We start from the raw sequence: 25168 nt of genomic DNA, 5'->3' as shown, positions 1-25168 counted from the left end.
TGCCTCGATTTCCCTCCCGAGGAAAACTTTTGAGGACGCCCTCTTCAGAGGGCGTGGTCGGACCCGTTTGGGAGTGACTTTGGGAAGCTTCGCGCTCTTAGGGGAACGTCCCCGGGGCTGCCCCCTGTGTTAAGGTCAAAGCACTGATGAGTTTGCATTTCTTGCCCGCACTCATCCCCCTAGCCTGGGCCAGAGCGGAGCCTGGGGTTTAAATTGGAGATGTGCCAGATAATTTAATAACGGTCTTTCTGTGGTGCTGTAGTCAGTGGGGGCACGTGCTGTTTCTGTGACTGAAGCCACTAGTGACCACTGAGGACTTTCTTTTCAGGTTGCACTTAATGTATATTGCTACCGTAACGGTCTTTGATGAAACCATTTCAGTGTTAGTCTGAGGTCATTTCCCCACAGAAACAGTGCCCTCGCTCGCGCGCGCTCTCGCAATAAAATATTTTCAGACTCTCTTACAAACGGGGTCATTTATTGATTTGGTATTAAATCACTTTGTCATTTTGTCTAGAGTTCTTAGATCGTGACAGTTGTGTTCATTCAGGGCCATGATATCAGAATGCCTGTCTTTTCCTGACTTAACCTTGCTCAGAGGAGTCTTTCATTGGTTTAATGGTAGACGTGCTTTTGAAGGCAGTCTCACTTGTATTTTACTAGTCAGACCTTGCTTCAACAATCTGCAGTTGCTGATTGGGTCATTTTACTTTCTTGCCAACAAGGGTATCTCTTAATGTTATCCAGAAGGTTAGAGATTGCTGTTTATTACTCAAGGGAGGCCCATGACTTGACAAATTGTTTCTTGCAGTGCCTGTTGTTAGGTTTGTGATGCTTGGGATGAAGTTTTTTTTTTTTTTAAAGTTATACTAAGATAACGGCTGGGTTTGGTAATTTTCTTGGTAATTTTCACTGTTAACTTTACAGATAGATTTTCCTAACCAATTATTAAGCCAGGAATGTTTTAAAGATGTAAACAAGTATCAGGATACTGCTCTCAAGTTATGTGGCCTCTTTTTTTAACTGTTTTATAAACATTGGGTTTGGCGGTATTTTTCCTGCGTTATACTCATCATGTGACTTGTAATGGACAACGTTCCACTCTAGAATATTTGCATTTATTATTTTTTTATTTATTCCAAAGATTTTATTTTTAAGTAATCTCCACACCAATGTGGGACTCGAATTCTCAAACCCAGGATCAAGAGTCGCATGCCCCACTGAGCCAGCCAGGCGCCCCTGCTCCTATGTATTTGTGGACGTGAGCTGAGTAGGTTATAAAGTCATTTGTTGACACCCTCCCATTCATCTGGTATTCCAGATCCATCTTTTTAAAACTCTAATGGTTTAGCAACTCTGTCCAGCTTGTAGAAGGAGCCAAAACCAAATATATCAAACTAGGTTTGAATTTTGCCAAATAATTAATCAAGAGTTGCCTGTGTTTGTAGACACTGGTAAGAACTCTCTTCACGGTTTAGAAAAGATCTCCAAACTAATGGATGTTTAGTAACAAAAACTTTTATTGTAAGGCAAGATCCCTGAAGCCTTGGTTCTGGTTTTGTTCCTCAATTCACTTAGAAAGCTGGTTATATGCCCTCTTTAGGCTCTATGAGAGGAGTATGACCCCAAAAAAGTTTTCAGGATACCTGGCTTGCAAGTTCTTTACAGTAAAAAACAACAAATCATGCTAGTGTTTAGTGTGGTGTAAAGCAGAGGTCAGCATGCTTTTTCTTTGTAAAGGGCCAGAGAGTAAATATTTGCAGGCTGTACATTCTGTATGTGGATTAGTCAACTCAGTCATTGTATAGCAAAAGCAGCCTTACTCAATGCATAAATGAATGGGTGTGGCTGTGTTCCAAAATTTTATTTATGGTACTAAAGTGTGAATTTCATATATTTACGTGTCACAAAATAGTCTTAACAATTATTTTTCAACCATATAAAAATTGCAAAAACCCATCTTAAATCTGGGCTATTACAAAAACAGTGCCAGACCCTGGTTTAGATCACAAAAATTAGTACCCTGCTAATCTGTTTCTCATAAATTTTTTGCCTTTCAAAAAAAGAAATGAGGGGCGCCTTGGTGTCTCAGTTGGTTAAATGTCTGACTCTTGATTTCTACTCAGGTCATGATCTCAGGGTGGTGAGATCAAGCTCAGCATGGAGTCTGCTTGAGATTCTCTCTTCTTCTACCCCCCCACCCGCTGCTTGCACTCACAAATAAAGTCTTTGCTAAAAAAATTTTTTTTTTTTAAAGATTTTATTTATTTGACAGAGAGAGTGAGAGAGCACAAGGAGGGGGAGAAGCAGAGGGAGAGGGAAAAGCAGGCTCCCCGCTGAGCAGGGAGCCCGAGGCCGGTTAGATCCCATGACTCTGGGACCATGACCTGAGCCAAAGGCAGACGCTTAACCGACTGAGCCACCCAGGCGCCCCAATAAATAAAATCTTAAAAAAAATGAAACGAGGTTGTCAGAATTGTGGAAGTATTTCTTGAATATAGAGTTACGGCCATCGAGTACAGGATCAGATCAGAGTCAGCGCTGTAGGGATGCTGTGGTGGGCGTTGTTTTGTAGGTAAGCAAAGGTTTAGGTGCCTAGGCTACTTTACTTCTGAGGTTGCTGCTCCAACCTGGGGTTCCCTTTCTATTATCATGACTGCCTGTTTGTCTCTCTTGCCTCCCCAGACCTTCTGTTTTTCTGTTGCAGTCTACTACTCTCTGCATCCCTTTTAGATGTCCTGGCTACATCATTGCCAGCTCTTCCTTCCTATCTGACAGCCTGCTCATCCATTGAATTCCTCCCTATTTGACCATTGGGGATGATGCCTTGCCCTGAGACTTCTCCGTGCTCCAGCATTCCACTTGGCCATCTCTAATCTTTCATATCTTTATAGTTGGAATTGAACTTTGGGTTTGAAGAAAAGGTAGATAACAGTTTCTAGGTCTAGATCCTATTTATTAAGTTTGACTTTGTAAACAAACTGAGAAACAAAGGAGGAATAGATTAGCATGGGTAAACTGGGAAGGATACTTTCAAAGGTGTCTTTCGATTTTTAAAAGAAAAACATACCTGAGTCTACTTAACAAGAAGTTCATTTTCATTTCTCCTGCCTGTTGCTAGCATGTCTTTTAGTAGTAAGGTTTGAACATCTTTACATTCCCCTTACTTTTCCAGACCAGAAATGGAGCTAGAATTAGATCAGTGGAGCACATGCCATATTTGGGATTAATTAGTATAATTGCTAAATGTAACCTTATGTTTTAAGGTACAGTCAAATACAGAATTCCATTCTTAACTCTGGGTAAGATATGTTGGTGACCATGATTGTCGTTGAATATTTTGACCGACTCTTTGTAGATTACCATAAATAAATAAATAAAATAATAATAATAATAATAATAATAATAATAATGCTCTTTTCCCATGAGCCAGTCCTTCCTAGGCTGTTTCTGGCCTCCTCAATGATAAGTCTCTTTCAGTCTCTGCCTCCCTGGTGTTCGGTAAAATTTAGGCCAGAGAGACCTACTTCGGAAGGTGGAATCTATTACAAAATCCTTATTAGATTGTGTTCGGTCATTTCCTAAATATCTTGAAAGGGAGAAAGGGATACACTAATGTTAATCTTCTGAATTTACATGCTGTAGGAGAGAAGTTCATGATTGACCTACAGGAAAAAAAAAAACCCGCCACCAAGTGATAGAGTGTAATTGTGAGATTAGTCCTCATGGCTGGTTAATGTCTTAGTGTCACATTCACCTCAAGGTTATCGAGAGTGAAGGAGGTATCTGAAAGCTTTTAGTTCTTTGGTTTAATGTGTGTTACTCTGTGACACACAGCAGATGTTCAGTAAGCACATATTTTTTAATGCTGTTATTTTTAAATTGTATTGATTATGCTTACTTATTTCCTGATTGTTTCATGAAACAGGCATAGTGGATTCTGTTCTTGGGGGTTTTGACTCTGATGAAGGGAAAGGGGTGTGTGGAGTTTCCATAGTTTAGAAAAAAGATATAAATAGTATGGTATCTAGGCGGGAGAAGGAAGGTGAATCTGTGGTCTTTTATTTTGTCCTCTTGGAGTTCCACCTCTTCCTAAAAAAAGCTGGATATTTCCAGACCTGAGCCAGCTATTTTTTACTTACATGTCAAATTGGATTTCTGTGACTGGGCTGCGTAGTTGCTGTTTCCCTTTGTACTGTGCTTCACATTTATTTTGTATGGGATATAAACGTTTCAGATTCCCTGTCTTTCAGCAGTGTTTCAGCCCCATTGGTGTTGTGGTTGGAATGTTTGTTAGAAGAAGCAGGTAGATGTTTGAGGAAGATAGCTTGACCACCCAGAGGAGAGATATGTTTTTACCTATGTCTTATTTTCCTTTTTCTTGTTATATTTGCCTGCAGTTCTTCATTGTTCCCCATTCCTACCTAACTTCTTGCCTTTTGTCCCATTTTTTCCATTTCTTGGCGTCTTCTGCTATCTTGGTGTTTTTCAGTTCTTGGGGAATGAAGGTGACTCATACACACTTGTTTCTTTAAAATCAAGAGATACGATATTGTCCTTTGGGCCACATGTCCACATGTCTCCTCCCTTCTTCAAGTCTTTTCAGATTAATTTCCCCAGGTTTATCCTTAGTTGCCTTAAGCAAACTGTAAGTGGAGCTTGAGAGTGCTCCATTTTTTTGTATGCCAATGTCCATCTTTCCTCAAAGTACATTCTTGTTTTTTTTATTGGAATAAGGCAGTTGTGCATTTCTAGGGCAGGAGAATCACAAAGGGGCAACATTGAACCAGGCAATTAAATGAGTTTATTCTTGTATTTTGGATGTATTTCATTATCTGAATGGAAATGAAAACAATAGAACAAGCTCATCTTTTGGGTCGGCAGTTTTTCTCTTAGTTCTAGTAAGCCTGTTCAGCTGAAAAACATGAGGATAAGCAGATACGAACTTTTGAAATTAAACAGAGAAGGTAAATGACTTAGTAAAATACATCAAATTACAGGGTGGGAAAATCTTAGAACAATGACTAAGAAAATACGAGGATGGAAGTGAAGGAACAACTAAGTATATGAGGTAGAAACAGGGGATTTAGTAGGGAGTTTTCTGCTGGGTAGGATATGACCTATACCAGTATGATTGCCGCCGGAAACTGAGTGTTACTTGGTGTTTAAAGGTTTTTGTTTCTTCTTTTTTGTCCATCTGACAAATAGAAATGATCCTTGGTGGGCAGGAAGACCCTTGCACATTATAGATACTCCATAAATATTTTTTCTTGGTAAAGCAGTTATTCCGAGATAAGGAACTGATCTTTGATAAATCCCCATTTATCCTAGATAAATCCCCACTTAGCAGAGTGTTCGCAATGCCAGACTCTTAAGTGCTATTTGAGGTGATTCATCACTCACACTGGCACCTCCCCAGTGTTGAACTTGTCTTATTGGCTCTTGTGTTGATTTGGCAAGTGGATAGAGTCCTGACTGTGTACATTTCCCTTCTGAGGCTGTGTTGATTTGGCAAGTGGATAGAGTCCTGACTGTGTACATTTATTTCCCTTCCAAGGCTGATGCTTCTGGTTGGAGAATTAACTCACTGAGGAAGCTGTTTAGCCACAGCCTTCTGTTCTTTCCATTTAATATGATGCATTTTGTTTTATTTTATTTTGTTTTCATTGTCTTCTTGTTTCATGGGTTGTGGGTTAGCATCTGATTTGATAGAATGACATAAATGTATAGCTTTAAGACTTAGTTGGGCTCTAGATTTTCACAGAAGAGAGGATTTCCTCAGCTCAAGATAAGGGATATGGCTAAAATCCCCAAATTTGTTGTGATCTAGCTGTGTCCTTCTTGGGGGTAGGAGGGCGTGAGGAGACAGGAGAACTCCGGTACCTGGTGAATTTTGGGTTTTAGCATTGATCAGGTGATTTCTCCCCGAGTTGTTGATTCTTGCGTAATGGACAGGTCTTGTTTGGTCTTCAAAATGGGTTACTATGACCTGTATTCCTTCTAACAGTATTGCGAGGGCTCTGGTCTACTCCCTTTTGGCCAGCACATGACATTATTAGCTTTTGGTCTTTGCCAACCAGTAATACGGACAAAATGGCATCCTATTATGTTTTAACTTGAACTTTTAAAATTCTGAGTGTGAAACTGTTTCCTGCCTGTTAGCTTTTGCTACTCCCTAAGCTTGACACCTTGAGCAAGGTGCTTACTTTCAATTGGCTAAGCTTCACTTTCTTGAACATAGGGATGGTAACAGTGCCTCCCAAGTGGGGCTGCTATAAGGATTAAGTACGGTAATGCCTGTAAAAGGGTGGGGTATTTGGCAGATAGGAAACACTAAATAAATGCCAGCTGAATTACTTTTTTTTTTTTTTTTTTTTTTGCAGTGAATCTGAAATCCTGCACCACGAGAAGCAGTACGAGCCCTTCTACTCCTCTTTTGTTGCCCTTTCCACACATTACATTACAACAGTTTGCAGCCTCAGTGAGTATTTCACTCCCTTTTGTGGGTTTGGGGGGGGTGGCTGTGTCTCCTCTTTGTAGGGTGTCTGAACAGGTTTTTGATGAAGTCTATATTTAACACTCCTAACCTGTTCACCCAGCAGTGGAGACTGGTAAGTCTAATCAGTCTGATAAGGCTCCGGAAGTTCCTTTACCTAGGCCAACCAGGGGGGTTTAAAAAGTACTTGGTTTGGACGTCTGCTTTGTAACCCATTAAGTGAACCTGTACCGTCTTAATCAAAAGCACTTTATTGGTTTCATACATGCATATGTAATTACTAGTGTGTTAGTATCTGAGGGTTAAGGGGGATGGGCTGATTCTGACCTGAGGTTCAGATGAAGACTCTATTCCTTATTTGGTTTTGGTGAGAAAGTAAATTCTCCTTTTGTATTCTCTGGTATGTCAAGGGATTTCAGTTTCAGTTCCCCATCTTTTAAACTTTTTTTTACCCTTATTTTCCACTATTTTTGAACTTTTGCATTATTGTTTAAAAAAAAATCCTAACTCAGAGTTCTGAAGAATTCTAATTATTTGTTTACTTAAATAGTTTGCTAAGCAAGTAAAATGAAAGGAATAGCCATCTTGTGCAGTGCTGTTTATTATAGGCACTGGCTACTGGTGGAGGAATCACTTTTAGCCTAAGGAAATTTTGTGTAGGAAGCCTCTTGTAAAAGGCATTTAGAACCTATGGGAAAGGAGAGGTAGTTAAGCATGAACTCTGGAGCCAGACTTCCTGGATTTGATTCTAGTCCTGTGACTTTGGGCAAGTCATTTAACCTCTCTATGGTGTAATTTCCCTATCTGTTACGAAAAGGAGGGGGAGGGGGTAACAATAATACCTACCTCAAAGTGTTGGTGTAAGGATTAAGTGGGTTAATATATTTGAAGCGCTTGGTACTTACTGTGATGTATTTCCTATTACAATGAATTTCCAGTAAATGTAAGATAGATTGATCTAGAAGCAGTGGATGGTTATCAGGTCCAGGATGCCTGTGTTTGGCCCTTGGATTGTTGGTTCTGAATGATTGTTGTCATGGAATGGCGCTGGGAATGCTGGACACACGGAGCTTGGGAGTTGTCTGGTTTGATGTACTGACCGTGAGGCTGACCGAACTGTGGCGGTCTGAGTTTAAGTGAAGCCCATTCCTTTCTCAGTTCCCCGGAACCAGCTTCAGTCGGTGGCAGCAGCCTGTAAAGTTCTGATCGAGTTTTCTCTCCTGCGTCTGGAGAATCCAGATGAGGCTTGTGCCGTTTCCCAGGTGAGAGTGATGGGCTTATTTTGAGGTAGGACTGTGACAGACTAGTGGAATGACGGAGAAGGGTGGCATAGAGCAGGGGTTGATGAACTTTTCCTGTAACAGACCAGATAGTGAACAATTTGCTGACCATTTATTTGGTCCCTGCTGCAACTAGTCTCTTATCTTTTAAACTCTGCCTTTGCAGTATGAAAGCAGCCACAGACAATACATAAATGAACAAGCATAGCTATGGTCCAGTAAACTTTATTTACAAGAGCAGGCAGTGGGCTGAATTGGAGCTGTGGTCCGCCAGCCTCTGGTGTAGAGGGCTGCAGAGGCTTTTGCAAGGATTGCAAACTTCCACGTTTCCAGGAGTCAGGCAGGTAACATAAAATGGGTGAAGTGTGCCAGTTGAAAAGGGTGCCTGACCCAACTATAAAGGGCCAATCACTGTGTAGCTCCAGCTAATTGTTGCCAGGCAGGGGTGGAGACTCAGTTGCTGTGTCTTGTGAATTACTGAGAAAGATGAAAAATCTGGATTCATATGTTGAACCTTCCATGTTTTAAAAAGTTAGCTATAACTTCAAATAAAAAAAAAAATCCATCAACAGCACTTTGAGCATAATAAGACCAATTTGTAAGCCAGATATTGTCTGAGGACCATCAGCTTATGATCTCTGCTTTAGTGTTTTCCCTAATTTTAGTTCTTGATACGAACCTAAATTTGGCCCTGTGCCAGTGAGAAGTCCCGAAAGAGTAGTATCTTCTGAAGGACATATTCGAATTTGTTTTCTTTTCAGAAACACTTGATTCTCCTCATCAAGGGCCTGTGCACTGGCTGTAGCCGACTAGACAGGACTGAAATTATCACGTTTACAGCAATGATGAAATCAGCCAAGCTGCCGCAAACGGTGAAGACACTCTCAGATGGTGAGCGTTTGTTCGCCAGACCTAGTTCTTTGGCTGCTTCTCTGGCCAGCTTTTTCCTGCTTTGGCTTCTGGTGGGATTCTGCTTGCTCATCCCTGTTTTTGGTTTTGTATTTACAGTGGAAGATCAAAAAGAGCTGGCCTCACCAGTAAGCCCAGAGCTGAGGCAGAAGGAGGTACAGATGAATTTTTTGAACCAGCTGACGTCGGTTTTCAACCCTAGAACCGTAGCATCACTACCCGTAGGTCCACAGACTCCGGTGAGTTACTACAGCCAAATGTCCTCATCCCTTGGGGGTTTTAAGATAATACTAGGAAAAAGTAACAACTGTATTTTAACATTTGTGATATAAAGTGACGTATGTGCTTAGGGTAGAAAGAAGAGGGGCGCCTGGGTGGAGCAGTCGTTAAGCGTCTGCCTTCGGCTCAGGGCGTAATCCCAGCGTTCTGGGATTGAGCCCCACATCAGGCTTCTCCACTAGGAGCCTGCGTCTTCCTCTCCCACTCCCGCTGCTTGTGTTTGCTCTCTCGCTGGCTGTCTCTCTCTGTCAAATAAACAAATAAAATCTTTAAAAAAAAGAAAGAAAGAAAGAAATAGAAGAATATAAACTAACAAAAAAAAAAAAAAGCAAAACCTCTCCTAACTTTCTGTCCACTGTTGATACTGTTTTGATGATCATTCTTCTAAAATTTCTCAATGCAAATAAACAGCTATAAAGAACACGTACAGTTTTCTGTAAAAGGCATCACATTCTCCATTAGTTGTAGAATATATGTATGTTCAAGATAGATGTTTTTCTCCTCCTCTTGGGAAAATAGCTTGTGTTTTCCCTAACTTTAGAGAGGGATTCCCCCCTCATTAACTGGGAAGTCTGAAGAGTATCTATAGAACTCTGCTAGTTTGGGCGCTTAGATTCTGAACTGCAGGGCAGTAGTTGGCAGGTGACAGTATCATCATAGGCCTTTCACGTCCTTTGTTTCGCTTTAGGCTGAAGGAGAAAATGATGAGCAGTCATCCACAGATCAAGCCTCTGCTATCAAAACCAAGAACGTGTTTATAGCTCAGAATGTGGCTAGTCTTCAAGAGCTTGGTAAGACTCTTAATTGTGGTCATAAAGCTGGTTTCTCTGCTTTCAAAAATTCCGTAAGTGGAAAAGAATCAGGCAGCAGTCAGAGGCCCGTTCGTAAGGTCGAGCCTTGTCATTAATGCAGGCGGCTCGGAGAAGCTACTGCGTGTGTGTCTGAACCTGCCCTATTTCCTGCGCTACATCAATCGGTTTCAAGATGCAGTGTTGGCCAGTTCTTTCTTCATCATGCCGGCCACAGTAGCAGATGCCACTGCTGTTCGCAATGGGTAAGGTGCCCCAGAGTGTGTGCTTTACCTTCTAATGCTGCTCTCAAAAAGAGAGAAACTGGGTAGTTTTTTATGGCATGCCGACTTTCTTTACTTATCAGATTATAGAAGCAAGGGATTCAAAGAGACACTTTGGTTAACCACCTCCTCCATCATGTTCTAGTTTTCATTCACTGGTGATTGATGTAACCATGGCATTGGATACCCTCTCTCTACCCGTGTTGGAACCTCTCAATCCCTCTCGTCTGCAAGATGTGACAGTCCTCAGCCTAAGTTGTCTGTATGCAGGTGAGAGGTTATGATGTCTGATTTCATTTTCTCAGTGAAGCACAGGTATACTTTCTGGAAGCCATGAGATCCTCCTGAGTGCTCTGCTCTCTCCCTCTTATTTGGGCCCTTACCCCCGGGGATCATCTGATGTCTCATCTCAGTGAAATGAGGCCTCCATAAGAGTCTTGTGAATTACCCTATTGTTCCACGGCTGGTGGCACAGTATGTACATATTTGCTTTCATAGTATGTGCAAAGAGTAAATATCTACTGTATGAAAAGCAAAACGCCAAGCGCTGTTGGAATATTGAGATAAACAATATGTAATCTGTGCCCTCGAGGAGCCTACACCGAGAACAGTTAGGATCACATGGAATAATACACAATAGGAGATGATAAAGGCAAAGGGAAGTGTAGAGTAGTTGGGCGTACAAAGAAGGGAGAGATGGAGTGTTGCTGTGGGAGCAAGTCCGAGGAAGCCTTCACGGAACAGGTGGTAGCTGTTTATGTTGATAAACACAACAGATGTTATTCTTCATGCTCCCGCAAAATCCCCTTTCTTCCTGTTGTTCATGCTGCCTTGAGAGTGGGGACTGACAGCTGGTGTTTACTCTCTTTTAAGTTATTATGACAGTGACTTTTTAACCCAATTCACTGATCCTTGGTTTTAAATACTGTAGTCCTGGTATGTCTTGGAAGGTATAACAATTTCCGATGTTTACTTGGTTCTCTAAGTGAGGATTTGAACAGCTTTGGCAGCCTGACCTTGGGAGCACCAAGAAATTACTGAGGTTGATCATCTCCCTCCATTCTTTCAGTAGCTTTATTTTGAACATCTGGATGCAAATAGGAATATAAAGAGGAAGGCACTTTCAATTGGGTAAAGTAGCGGTGATGAAGGAGTTCTGTTGATGTACCTGGGCAGGTAGGGTTGCACCTTGTCTATACCGACGTAGAGGCAGAAGCAGGACTCAAAATATGTTAGAGTTTGGGGGAACATAATGTATAAGTGTGTGTGGAGGGAGGGCGTGTGAGGGGAGAGGATATGTGATTAGTGGGTATTGTACAGCTGGAGAGAAGGGAGGACACCGTCACAGAGGTCTGGGAAACGCAGTCTCAGTCATTTGGACCATGTCCTATAGGCAGTAGAAACCTGAGAATTCTGAGCTATATTCAGGCAGCAGCACGCAGGTGTTCTGGTGTGGGGAAGTTGGGAGGCAGGAGGCTCCGTTAGGAGGAGTTTGTAGTGTCAGGTGAGACACTGTGAGAGTCTGAGCTAGGGCAGCAGCAGTGGGGAGAGAAAGCCGAAGATACATGGGAAAATGTGCTCTCCTCCAGCTCATCTCCAGTGCTTATTTCTTCATCCTCTGCCTTTGATTTTTGCAGTTTTGAAGTTGGGGTTATTTAATTTTTAGGGAACTTCTTGAATATCACATGGTTCTCAGTGTACTTAGTTAATATTGGTTAAAGAGTCCTTATAATTTTTTAGTTGGATTTAAGATCCCAGATTGGGGTTGTTGAAATTTGATGGCCTGGGATTTGACGTAAAGACATGGATTTGGCCTTTGTGTCTTTGAGAAACACCAAACATGGAATGTTTTTCCCCATAATCTTGGAAAAATGGGAAGACTTGTCTTGTGATGTTTTAAAGTTAATAGATTTTATTTTTAAAGCAGTTTAGGTTTACAGAGAAGTTGAGCAGGTTATACAGAGTTCCCATCTACCCTCTCTCCCTAGTACCCTGTTGCCCTTATTCACGTATTGCAGTACTACAGTACGTCTGTTAAAATTGATGAACCCAGTATTTGATACACTATTGTCTGAAGTCCATTGTTTACGTCAGGGTTTCCTCTGTGTTGGACAGTTCTGTGGGTTTTGGTAAATGTGTAATGCCCTATATTCATCATCACTGTGACACAAGATAGTTTCACCGCTCTGAAGTCCTCTGTGCTCCACGTAGTAATCCTGCTCTCCTACCCCCACCCCCAGAAACCACTGATATTTTTACTGTCTCCATGGTTTTAACTTTTCCAGAGTGTCCTAAAGTTCAAACCCATTATATAGTATATCGCCTTTTCAGACTGGCTTCTTCTGCTTGGAGTGCGCATTTCAGTTTCCTCCCTGGTTTTTTATGAATTGATCGCTCGCCTTTTTTTTATTGCTGAATAATAGTCTTTGTATGGGTGTGCCATAGTTTGTGGTATATCCATCTGTTGAAGAGCATCTCAGTTGCTTCTAGTTGTTGGCAGTCATGAAAAAGTTACAGTAAGTGCTCGTGTGCAGGTTTGTGGATGTGGATGCAAGTGTTCCACTCATTCAGGTAAATACTTCAGCGTGTGGTTGCCGGACCGGATGATAACACTATCTAGTCTTGCTCTTGTGGACGTTACTCTCAGTTGTCAAATCATGGAATGGCTTGGGGGTGGGTTTTGTTTTCTCTTTCTGTTTTTGGTGGACTCCTGGGACTGTGCCATGATTGGAATCTGTGCATCTGCCCCCGCCCTGCCTCAGGTGTGAGTGTGGCAACTTGCATGGCCATCCTGCATGTGGGTAGTGCCCAGCAGGTGCGGACGGGGTCCACGAGCTCCAAAGAAGAGGACTACGAGAGCGACGCGGCTACGATTGTCCAGAAATGTGTAAGCCGGGTCCCCTGGCCCCAGGGGCCTCTGTCGTTCAGTGAGGAGATAGTGCGAGGTCCACTCTCTTCCCTGGGAGAGGAAAGGATGTAGTGTCCTTTCCATACCCTTCCCCTCGGTAGCAGGTCTTAGAAGTGGGCATTCACATGGTTGGCTCTGCGGAGGACACCGCATCTTCGTGGTGGCAGTGGACCTTGTGAAAGATGAGTCGCTCAGTCAGCATGTATACTTGAGGGCTTGCTGTGCGTCAGTGCACTTTGAGCAGAGACCTGTATAGTACCTGAGATAGTCTCCGAGAATGGTGAGCGTGTAGGACGAGTCCCTGTGATGTACCTCGATCCGATGGGGGCCTGGCTGTGTTGCTTTAGATTGTGTGTGGGGGGGATACATCTCTAAGAAGGTGGCCCGTGAACTGAAGTGTGATGGAATCCTATCATTAGAAAGTGCCTTGAGGATATTTAATTCTTCAAGTGAAATTAATTTGGGTGGGATTAACGTTTGTAGTGAAGTAGGTCAGCTTGCTCAGATTTTTGTGTGTGTTTGATGTTGGACAGCTTGAAATCTATGACATGATTGGACAAGCGATCAGCAATTCCCGGCGGGCCGGTGGAGAGGTAAGAAGGCTGTCTCTCTGCTACATTCCTGTCTCATAGCTCGTAAGATCTCTGCGTTCATACTTTTCTTTTGTGCTTTTTCAACAGCACTATCAGAACTTCCAATTGCTGGGTGCCTGGTGTTTGTTAAACAGCCTTTTCCTCATATTGAACCTCAGTCCTACTGCCTTGGCTGATAAGGGGAAAGAGAAAGACCCGCTGGCTGCACTCCGAGTCAGAGACATCCTTTCTCGTACAAAAGAGGGAGTGGGCTCTCCTAAACTGGGGCCTGGGAAAGGGTACGTGTCTATTCGATTGCTACTCGTGTTTTGTTTTGTGTCCTTGCCATTTTTTATTGATGGGGGCTAGGGTAACCCCTCTCATCTTCACATCAGTAAAACAATTTGTCTCCATACCTGGTGAAATTTAACAGCTAAGGTGATGATCATAGTCTCCTATCTCTACATCGTAGCCATGTGATTTTGGACAAATCACTCATTTTTTCTGAGCTTGTTTGCTTAACTCTAAGGGGGGGGAAATATCTATGTAATACATCTTTCGGGTTTTTATGAGGTTCAAATCAGAAAAAAATTGCTTCCGTTTTGTAAAATGGGCTGGTGTGACTTGCAGTTAATGACTCACTTGCGTGTTTAACCTGTAAGGAGGATTCTGTCAGGTCCTTTTGGCTTGCTTGCTACAACATTTGCTGCTGTTCTGATGAAGGCTGGACAGTAAGCTCTGCTTGCTCTTAGAGGAGTTCGAGAAAGGACTTCCATGTGGTTCAAGGTTTTATTTTCTGAGCCCAGGCATTTCTGGATTTTGTTTATTCATTCGGTCCCAACTATGTGCTGGGCTCTCTCCAGGCATTGAGGATGTAGCAGTATTCAAAGCAGTGTCTGTGCTTTTATGGAGCTTATTTTCTAACCGGAGCAACAGTGAACAAATACACCAGTGCGTTCATGATAGATTCTCATGTAAGTGTTGTGAAGAAAAATAAGCCAGAGAGAGGGGCTAGAGAGTGACGGGGGTGTTATTTTAGTTAGGATGGTGAGGAATGGGCTCTAAAGACAAGATGGAGAGAACATATGTGAGGTGACAGAGTGATCCTTGCAAATTTTGGGAGTAGAATTGTTCAGATTTGGAGGTGGAGGCATGATTGGCATTTTTAAGGATCAGCAAGGTCAGTGTGGCTGGAGTGGAGACCTTGGGGAGGGAAGAGTGGCAGAAAGTTAGGTCATAGAGGTAGCCAGGGGCCAGATCTCCCAGGGCCAAGTGTAATCTGTAAGTGGTGGAGGGTTTTCCCCAGGGGAGTGATCTGATCTGATTTATTCGTTATTAGTGACCGGAGAACCCAGCTGCTGTGAGGAGAATAGACGGTAGGGTGTAAGGCAGGAAGGAGGGAGAATAGTTGGGAAGCCTAGTGCATTATTCCAAATAAGACATGAAGGGACTTGGAGTAGGGTGCTGGTGGGAAAGGCAGAGAGAAGAGGTCAGAGCAGCATGTGTTTGGGAGGTACAGCTGACAGGATTTGCTGATGGCTTGGATATTGAGTGTGAAATACACGACATCAAAATTTTTTGGCATTAGCAACTGGGTTGTATAATTTATGGAGACAGGGAACACTGGATTAGGGCTTGGGTGGCAGGAAGGGAAGAAGTACAGAATTTTGTCTTCACCATACTGAGTTTGAGATGACTGTCAAACCTCTTTATGTGCGATGTTGAGTCGGCAGTTGGTATGGGCATTTGGAGTTCAAGGAGAAGGTCAAATTCTGGATCTCATTCAGCAGATTATTCACTGAGTGTCTTCTCTGTCCCAGGCTCTGTGTCAGTTCTGGAATGCTGTGATGTACAGAAAAAAAGACGCATTTCCAAGAGACATGAAGAGATATGTCATATTGTATCTAGAGAGTATTCTAATAAGGGCATTTAGCCTGGTCAGAGAAATCAAGGCAGGCTTCCTTGAGGAAGTGTTAAGTGAGCTGAAATTTGAAATAGACGTTGGAATGGTAGATAGTAGGATCAGGCAAAGAAGGGAAGTAAGCACGTTCCAGAGAGAACAGTAGTTTGTGATTTTATGAGTTTCTGTCTTCACGCTTGGCACTGTAGCAGGAAACGGGACTATCCTTCAGAGTAGCAGTTATGTTTAAAAAATGGCTCGTTTCTTGACGCTGAAAAAGGAAACCTGTACCTTGTGTAAGTTAAAAACCATGAGAAAGGGGGAAATCAGTCATCCCAAATTCTACCACCCAAATTGGTAAACATTCTTCCAGACATTTTTCAGTGCAGATATATAAGATATGTATGTTTACAGAACGGGATCCCTGTTAGGAAATATTGTAGATAACTTTTCAGCGGCACTGTTTCGGATTCACTGTGAGTGTTTAATGGCTGGCGGTTTTCCACCATATAAACATGCCGTTGACTACCCTGTTGAAACACTTATTTAGGCTATATTAAATTTCTTGTTTTGATAAACTACACTTTGATAAATCTTCTAAATGTAAATCTTTGTGAACTTGTTTAATTATCCCCTTGGGGTGGATTCCCAGAAGTATGATTGTTAGGACAAAAGGCACACTTAAGTGAAAATTTGCACTGTTATGCTAGACTGTTCTGATTGCACTCTCACTAGCTCTGTGTGCACATATGCCCATTTCTCCAGGTCCTCTTTGACAGCGGCTGTCATTAATCCACATGTTTTTCTAATCTTGAAGGAGAAGGATGGTATTACATCGCTCCTACCCGTATTTCTTTGTTAGTACGACTGTAACTTCCTGTGTCTTTTGCCACAGTTTTCTCTTTGGTATTTGTCCTTTTCTCTTACTGATGGACATGAGTTCTTTGTATATTAGGTATACTAATTCTTTGTCATTTGGTCATTTGGACAGAAAGAAAAAGTTTTACTCACGTTTAACGTGTAAAACTTTGTTTTCATTCTCTTTGGTTTGTAACCAGATATTTTATAGAAGTTGGCGATTTTTGCCCTTTTTCTTCTCGAAAGAATGACTTTTTTTTTTCTTAATTGACGAGCAATTTCTTACAAAAGACTGCAACTCTGGAACAGCCAGATGGAAGAGAGGCCTAGGGCAAGGTGTGGGGAAAGATCGTGGCACATCCCTGCCCTCCCGACACGCACCGTTCTCTCATGTTCTGGTGTTCATCAGCCCAGAAGCTGTCGCAAAAGAATGACTTTTGTTATTTTTTTTATTTTAATTTTTTAAAAAAGATTTTATTTATTTGAGAGAGAGAGAGAGAGGGCAAGCAGGGGGTGTGGCAGGCAGAGGGAGAGGGAGAAGCAAGCTCCCCGCTGAGCAGGGAGCCTGATGTGGGGGTCTATCTCAGGACCTGGGATCATGACCTGAGCTGAAGGCAGACGCTTAACCCACTGAACCACCCACATGCCCCAAAAGAATGACTTTGAAAAAATTCAGCCAATCTTTGAATATCAGCATCTTTCACATCACCCAGTAGATTCAAATTGATAGTTTGAATTCCAAAATGCCATAAGTTTGGGAGACTTTCTTGTGGTCCTGGAGTTCTTAACTTGAAGCCTGTGGATCCTGAGGCAGGCTGTGGGTGGGCTTCCGGAGACGAAGCTTTTGAAATTACATGCAGATATTGTGTGTGCATTTTTTTCCTTCTGGGGAAAGGTCCATACATTCTGAAAGGGTTCTAGGCCCCAGATGGCAAGATCCCCTGCTTTTGAGGTGGTAATTCATGGTGTTTACCGTTTTCTTTGTGTAGGCACCAGGGATTTGGGGTGCTGTCAGTAATACTGGCAAACCATGCTGTCAAGCTGTTAAGCTCTCTCTTTCAAGACCTGCAAGTGGAAGCTCTGCACAAGGTGAGGGCTCATGCTTGGGGTCAGCATCTTCATTGGTGGCCTCACTTCTAGGGAAGCTTCCTTGAGCCATCCGATCCTGTTGTTACTTCCTGCTCAGTTGGAGGACGTGAATTCTCTTTTGCTACGGTTCCAGGGCTGGGAGTCAGATGGTCCCCCTGCGGTCCTGAGCATTATGGCCCAGAGCACCTCCATCCAGAGGATCCAGAGGCTGATAGACTCTGTCCCACTGACAAACCTGCTGTTGACATTGCTCTCAACCTCCTACAGAAAGGTGGGTGGCGTCACGCTACTGAGAATTGGGAAGATCTTATATTACCCTTTCGAAATGAATAAGGTTACATACTGTGACCTTTATAAACTCAAAAATTGTGGTAATGGTTTTGAAGATGAGTGGAATTCTTGAATGATGGCACACATTTCAATCTGTTGTTGATTGCAGTGTTGTGATACATAAGGCTGCTTGATGCTTTGTGACAGTTGTCATGCTGATGCAGAAACTTAGAGGGCACTCTGGAAACACTCCTGTTTCAATTCTTTTTTTTTTTTTTTTTTTTTTTTTTTTAATTTTATTTATTTATTTGACAGAGATAGAGACAGCCAGCGAGAGAGGGAACACAAGCAGAGGGAGTGGGAGAGGAAGAAGCAGGCTCATAGCAGAAGAGCCTGATGTGGGGCTCGATCCCGCAACGCCGGGATCACGCCCTGAGCCGAAGGCCGACGCTTAACCGCTGTGCCACCCAGGCGCCCCTCCTGTTTCAATTCTTATCTGTAGCTTTGACTTTGGCGTGCCTTGGTGGGATAAAGTGATTAGAGCCCTGAAGGAAGGGTGCTATTAGGCGGACTTCTTGGATTTAGAGGAAAGGAAAGGACACGGAGAGAGTGTCTCATGTGGTGAACGAGGTGAAGTAGGGCGGCTCTGTTTTTGTGACCAGCAGTTACAAAAGCTTGCTGCTTTTCTAGGCCTGTGTCCTGCAGCGTCAGAGGAAGGGTTCCATGAGCAGCGACGCCAGCGCCTCGACCGACTCAAACACCTACTACGAGGATGATTTCAGCAGCACAGAGGAGGACAGCAGCCAAGGTAGAGAGGCCTCTTTCGGTCTCCCAGGAGACAGACAGTGGAGTGCAACCGGAAGTATCCCCTGTGGCTTCCTTTAGTGTTCTGTTTGCCGTCTTCACCTGCCTAGTGTGGATCTTGATTTTCTGTGCCCTCAAAGGTGACATTGTTACTTATGAGTAATTTGAGCCGTGGAGACTGAAGGACAGATACTACTTTCAGCAAAGCCCAGATTGCTTTTCAGCCTGTCTCTTCCAAGATCAGAATACATTTCAGTTCCTCTTTCTTTTTGTGTGGACCCATTTGGCAAATTCTTTTCTGAGCTTTCCCAGTGAAGCTCCGGAGGTTGTGTGAGAGGGGTTTGGTTTGGCCTTTGCCATCAATGTGTGGCTTGGGGAGGTGTAGGGAGAAGAACTGCAGATTCTGTTGCAGTGAAAACAGGGCAAAATGAACATTCTCTCCTGTCTTACTTTGGGGAGAGATTGAATAAGAAAATGTCTCGGGTTCTTTCTAATTAGGTTTGTGGGAGTAATGTATGGTATTGTGAAAGGTGCAGCTCTTAATTTAGGCTTTTCAACAAATAGACAAGTAAAAATTTGTTTTTCAAAATGTTTGGCTTATTGCCAATAAAGCGAGGTTGTTTCTTTTTCTTCATTGGGCTCCTTTAAGAAATACCGGTTTTGTTGAGGTATAATTTAGACGCAATAAAATGCTCCTATTTTATGTGTACATTTAGATGAGTATTGACAAATTTATGCAGCCATGTAACTACTACCTGAAATCAAGACATCCTGTGTTCCTTTTGACGTAGACACTTCCACAAAGCAGATGTACTAAAAATTTTGTAAAAATGTGTTATTTTTATTCCTTATTTCTTTCTCTGTTCAGATGATGACAGTGAGCCTATTTTGGGGCAATGGTTTGAAGAGACCATCTCCCCCAGTAAAGAGAAAGTGGCACCTCCGCCTCCTCCCCCGCCCCCTCCGCTGGAGAGCTCTCCTCGAGTTAAAAGCCCCAGTAAACAAGCCCCTGGTGAGAAGGGCAACATTTTGGCTAGTCGCAAAGATCCTGAGTTGGTAAGAGTGGATTTCTGAGGTTTAGGGGAAGGAGAGATGGGGAGAAGGGGTGTGAAAAGCAGAGCGTTTGAACTAAAACATTTTGTAGGTTGGGTTAACTGTAACATTTAGATATTTTTACTTAAGACTTAAGTGTACTGATGGTGTTTGATTAAATGACTTGTACTCTTGGTATTGTTTCTTGGAGTGAGGTTTAGTAACATAGCCTTTGGAGTTAGAAGTGAGTTTGAATCCTGCTACCACTATGGCTCTGAGACGTTGGGCAAGAATCTAAACTTCTCCAAGCCTTGGTTTTGTCTTCTGTCATATGGGAGTGATTGTACCTGCCTTTAGGGGTGTTGTGAAGAATTAACGAGTCTTAGCATAAGTGTGGGCCGCCGTAAGTGCTTGCTAATTATTTGTTCAAGCAGCATTTCTAGATGCCATACTATCTATCAACACTGTTCTAAAGCTATATTGGTAAGTTAGATAAGGAACACACTTTGATATAGCTCAGTCTGCTCAAGGTTGTGGACATAAAACATTTACACAATAACTCAATTTTATTTTGAGAGAGAAGTAAAGAGCTGGGAATTCTGTGTGTATAATGATCACATATAGGCTCCAGAATTCCTTATTTCAATAATGTCCTTGAGCTGAAGAAATGCAGGACCTTAGAGGAATGAATGACAGAAACAAGTCTGTCTGTCTAGAAGCCTCTGCCTTCACACAATGTTTTCTGAAGTCTGTTGTGTTCAACGGGTGCCATTTTGTATAACTGGTAGAATTATGTGGGAAAGATTGTCATAATTAAATTTTGTCCTGTAGGGGATTTAAAATCTGACTCTTTTATTCATTGCATTTGTTGCATCAGATCCGTGGGCATGTTTTATTTCTCTCTGTATTCAGGATTTGGAGGTATTCTGGCCTTTTGACCCCAACATAAGGTTCTTTGTGTTCTTTTCAGTTCTTAGGTCTGGCTTCCAACATTTTGAACTTCATCACTTCTTCCATGCTGAACTCGCGGAACAATTTTATCCGAAACTACCTGAGTGTGTCTCTTTCAGAACACCACATGGCCACCCTGGCCAGCATCATTAAGGAGGTGGACAAAGATGGACTCAAGGGTCAGTAGACAGGATAGGGGCCCGGTGGATTTTTTCCCCCAGTGGTATTTGGCTGTTGGCAGGGCGGTATGATGCATCAAGGGGCTGCTTGAATAATCAGTGTCCTTATTTGCCTTCCAGGTTCATCAGATGAAGAGTTCGCTGCTGCTCTCTATCACTTCAACCACTCTCTGGTAACTTCTGACCTTCAGTCACCCAACCTGCAGGTTTGTGTGCACTGGGACCTTTGGCCAAGTACTGTCTGCGCCCGCTCCCCGTAGGCTGTAGTGTTCCAATTGTAAAGGAACATGACTTGTTGTGGAAAACCCTTCCCTGGAAAGAATTTGAGAGATTATTCTAGTATGTCCTACTGCCCCATCAGGATCATTTCAAGAAAGAGAAAATGTGTTCTTTATCCCCAAGTCATTCAGTAAGCTTAAAGCAAAGGAAAAACTACAAAACCAGTTCCTAAGGACTGTCCTAGTAGACAGGTGGACAAAATAGACAAGAGGGCAGTTTATAAAAAAGGTAAATATCAATGGCTAAAAATTCTAGGAAATGCTTAGCTTCATTGGTAATCTAAGAAATCTGTGTTGGAAATACGTGTTTTAAAAGAGTCATTCAAATTATAGGAGGTAGATGCTTTCAGATACTCGCCTACTTGCAAACTCACCACCAAAATAAAGCCTAGAATCTTGATTGTGGCCTTTAAAAATATTAGGGTTTTCTCTCCCCACTAGTAGGTGATGTCTTAAATCCTGTATCTCAAATTCCCCCTTTCATTAGTTTCATATGTGTATTTATTTTTGTATTTATATTCCTTAAATTTTCAAATTATTCATTTTCTTTTAGCTTTGTAGTAAATGATACCATGCTCTATATAATCTTGTTAGGCTTTCTTTTTTCCATTATATTGCCAAGATTCATCTATACTATTGCTAATTCTGTAGTTCTTATTTTGACTATTAATACGTGCTACTCCACGTATTGCTGTGATCTTGTACATGTCCCCTGGGATAACAAGGCAGATAACTGGGAGTAGAATTGGTAGGATATGGAGTGCGCAACTGTAAGCAGGTAACGCCAGACTGCGCTGTAAATGCCAGACTGCACCAGTGGGGCACCTGGCTGGCTCAGTCGATAGAGCACGTTTCAAAGTTCATAGACTTGGCCTTTTTCTGCCTAAACTTGTCCAAATAGTGGGGGAAGAAATATTTTCCTGTAGAGAATAGTAGTTCTTAAGATTCCTGTAATGATGTTGCTTTCTTAGCATTTAAAAAATAATTCCAGATCTTGTGTGGACATGCAGCTTGGCTGCCCATAACCACTGACTTTATGGAGAACAAATTATCAAACCTCCCTCTTCATTCCATTTCCAAACATGGGACTTTAAATTTTTCCCTTAAATTTCATTGCTATGATGGGAGAAAGTGAAGTATGGTTCGTGTAATTTAACTATCTGCTATTGATATTCTCTGGAATCATGTACAAAGTTCTTTTTTTTTTTTTTTGAGGGAGAGAGTGTGTGTGTGTGCATGGGGTGGGGTGGGGGCAAAGGGAGGGGTAGAGAGAGTATCTTAAGCAGGCTCCACACAAAATGTGGAGCCCAACACGTGGCTCCCTTTCATGACCCCGAGATCATGACCTGAGCTGAAACCAGGAGTTGGATGCTTAACTGAGCCACCCACGTACAAAGTTACTTACCCAAGGTGTCTAACTTGCAGTGCAAGACATGCACAGTGTCCTTTATGGGAGGTTAATGAAATAGAGCTCAGTCTGTGAAAGAAAACAAATGTAAGTTACCTCATAAAAATTTTCTTCACCTGTTAGAGTAATAAAAGACTCATTTTGAGTTAGTAAGACCACTAGGCTTTCTCTACTTACAGAAGAAATCAAAACCTATTTATTGAAGGTGCCTTATGACTATCTTGGGAAGAGGACTTTCTGCTAAAAGGCCGTGTGCTTGGTTGGCATGGTCTCTCAGTTCTTTCTTTCAAATTTGTTTAATAGAGCAGTCTGCTAAGATGATTTGTGTCTTCTGAAGCCAAATGAGAAAGCAGGCTTTGTCTGGCTTTCTGTTGGCATTCTGCTCTATTGACCACTGGTGATTAACTCAAACTCTAGGTCCGGTTGGGGATGGAGCTGAAAGTTGCAGCCCTCTAATCATGTGGTTGGTTCCTTGGGCAACCAGCCCCCATCCTGAAGCTGTCTAGGGGCCTCATTATCATAAACACAGGTATTGTTGAAAGGGGCTTATTATGAAGAGCAAAGCACATTCTTCTCACCCCTGTCAGGAAATGACAAGATTTTTAGGAGCTCTGTGCCAGGAATGGATCAAAGACTAAATATGTATTTCTTCTTATATCACGGTATCGAGTTAGTAGAGTTTCAGTTGTGAAAAATAAAAAAGTACTGGGGATGGATGGTAGTGATGTTTGTGTAGTGTATATGTACTTAATGCCACGGAACTGTACACTTAAAAATGATTAAAGTGGTAAATTTTATGTTACATTATTTTATCACAGCGTAAGTAAAATAAGAAACATACCTGGCACATAGTACTAGTGCCTACTAAAGATTAGCTGCTATTTTATTAGTTTGTTACTGTTATTATCATTATTTAATGTTATGTTTATTATTAGCATTTATTGTCTTATTTATTACTACTACGTGTAGGAATATAATAACTTAATATTACATAGTGGTCTAGGTTCACGCATTCATTCACTGAGTATTCATTGAGCACTTACTATGTGCCAGGTAGTGTTGTAAGCACTGAGGAAATCCAGAGGACTTGAATTAGTGTGGGATCGTGAGGAAAGGGGGCGATACAGTGAAGATAAAGGGCCCGTGGTAGAGATCATGGGAGATTACTTGAATGGGGTAAAGGACATGGATAGGAAGGAGTCTGAGAGACTGCCTGCCTTTTCAACCCAAATGAGACCAGAAGGGGGATGTCAGCAAGGAGAGTTGGTTTGGTGGTAGATGGAGCTGTCTTGAGTGTGCGGGGAGCTCATTCTAGGTTTGAGTCCGCTCAGGGGTTCTTTTTACTCACGATGGCTTATTTATTGCACGTTTGCTCAGAATGATTCTCTGGGTTCTTGAGCTACATGAGGCTCATTGTGCCATTTTCTCTTTGTTCTGAAAAACAAGCCATGTCTGCTTACCCACACAACTTGGAGTCCCTGTGGTCAGCCAGCCTGGAAGCCGCTGTGTGATAGAGCTTGAGTGCGAGGCTTTCTTTTCACGAGGGCGTGAGCTACAGGCAGTCAGCTGTGGCGTTACCATGGGATTGTGTTGCTTCGTGTCAGAATGGGGAATTTTATAGATTTCAATCCAGTGAGAAAAGCTGTTTGTATGTTTTTGTATATGAGAATTATATATATGAGTTTTGTATATAAGAATTATACATTTTATCACTGTTTTTAGTTAAAATAGTTACCACTACTACTATTAAAAAAATCATTTAAAATAGGATGACATTTTGAGGTGCCAGTGGGATGAAGGCATCTAGAAAGTAGTTGGAAATGTGAGTCGGAAATTCAGTTCTTAAAAAATTAAGATTGAGGGATGCCTGGGTGGCTCAGTTGGTTAAGCATCTGCCTTCAGCTCAGGTCATGGTCTCGGGGTCCTGGGATCGAGCCCCACGTTGGGCTCCCTGCTCATCATGGAGTTTGCTTCTCCCTCTCCCTCTGTCTCTGCCTCCTATTAGTGCTTGCTCTCTCTCTCAAATAAATAAAAAATGCTAAAAAAAAATTAAGATTGATAATGGAGTTGGAGAAATCATCCACTAAAAGGCAGTTGTTGAAGTAACGAGAAGTTAGAGCATTGAAAAATGGCCTGAACGGGGAGGCTGGAGCCAGAAAGCCCAGGAGAACCGTCATGAAGCGAGGGTGGGTGCAGGGTGCCTGGAGGGCTGGAGGGAATGCTTCAGGCCAGGCCTCCGTGGGTGGGCTGTGGCTCAGTTTTACTTAGAAAGTCAGTTCCGTTTACTCGGGCTAATGAGAGTTGGAGTGGATAGGGGAAAACCAGGTTCTGAGGAATGTTCGCTCACTTCTAAGGGCTCTGAGGTCTGAAACAACTTGACACAAAACAAAAAACCCTCTCTTAGAAAAATATGACTTCCATAATATTATAACATTATATCCTTCCACCAAATTAATGATTTACATTTTTCCATGTTTTCTTTCTAGTCCCTGTCTGTATAGTTGCACAGTTTTGCAGTTAAAATCAGAACCTCAGTACATCTCTTTTATCTGCTTTTTCAGATTTTACTATTTCAAATATTGTTTACCTTGGTCTTGGTAGTTGCCACTATATGTCTGCATGTTCCTTGATTTGAACACTTAGGTTTTTTTCTAAATTTTTTGTTTTTTATTCCGGGAGTGCTATAGGTAAAGTTTTTGGTATAGCTCAGGCATGTTAATTTTTTTGGATTGTTTCCTTGAGTCAGGAATTGAGAAAAGTCTTTAAGGCGATGTGGAGCATAATGATTAAGAATGCAGATTTTAGAGATAAACCTGGCTTGGGCGTTTGGGAATCATGTGGCTTAGGTCGTGTTCTTAAACCACCCTGAGCTCTGTGTCCTCC

At 42.2% G+C, this 25168-nt stretch overlaps 1 protein-coding gene across 8 annotated transcripts in view; it reads left to right on the top strand.

The window, feature by feature from the left end:
* Nucleotides 1-25168, top strand: part of UBR4 (ubiquitin protein ligase E3 component n-recognin 4) — a 122493-nt gene that overhangs the window by 425 nt on the left and 96900 nt on the right. For all 8 annotated transcript variants that reach the window (XM_034645277.1, XM_034645291.1, XM_019795725.2 and 5 more), the window contains exons 2-17: nt 6384-6481; nt 7655-7758; nt 8538-8667; nt 8785-8924; nt 9653-9755; nt 9877-10018; nt 10182-10306; nt 12799-12923; nt 13478-13537; nt 13625-13815; nt 17264-17363; nt 17497-17634; nt 18324-18441; nt 19306-19493; nt 20440-20599; nt 20720-20805. In XM_034645277.1, coding sequence (XP_034501168.1) covers nt 6384-6481; nt 7655-7758; nt 8538-8667; nt 8785-8924; nt 9653-9755; nt 9877-10018; nt 10182-10306; nt 12799-12923; nt 13478-13537; nt 13625-13815; nt 17264-17363; nt 17497-17634; nt 18324-18441; nt 19306-19493; nt 20440-20599; nt 20720-20805 — 2008 coding nt within the window. The remainder of the gene's footprint in view (nt 1-6383; nt 6482-7654; nt 7759-8537; nt 8668-8784; nt 8925-9652; nt 9756-9876; nt 10019-10181; nt 10307-12798; nt 12924-13477; nt 13538-13624; nt 13816-17263; nt 17364-17496; nt 17635-18323; nt 18442-19305; nt 19494-20439; nt 20600-20719; nt 20806-25168) is intronic.

Source organism: Ailuropoda melanoleuca, chromosome 2, assembly GCF_002007445.2.
Source record: "Ailuropoda melanoleuca isolate Jingjing chromosome 2, ASM200744v2, whole genome shotgun sequence".
NCBI lineage: Eukaryota > Metazoa > Chordata > Mammalia > Carnivora > Ursidae > Ailuropoda > Ailuropoda melanoleuca.
This window is presented reverse-complemented; position numbering and strand designations above follow the sequence as displayed.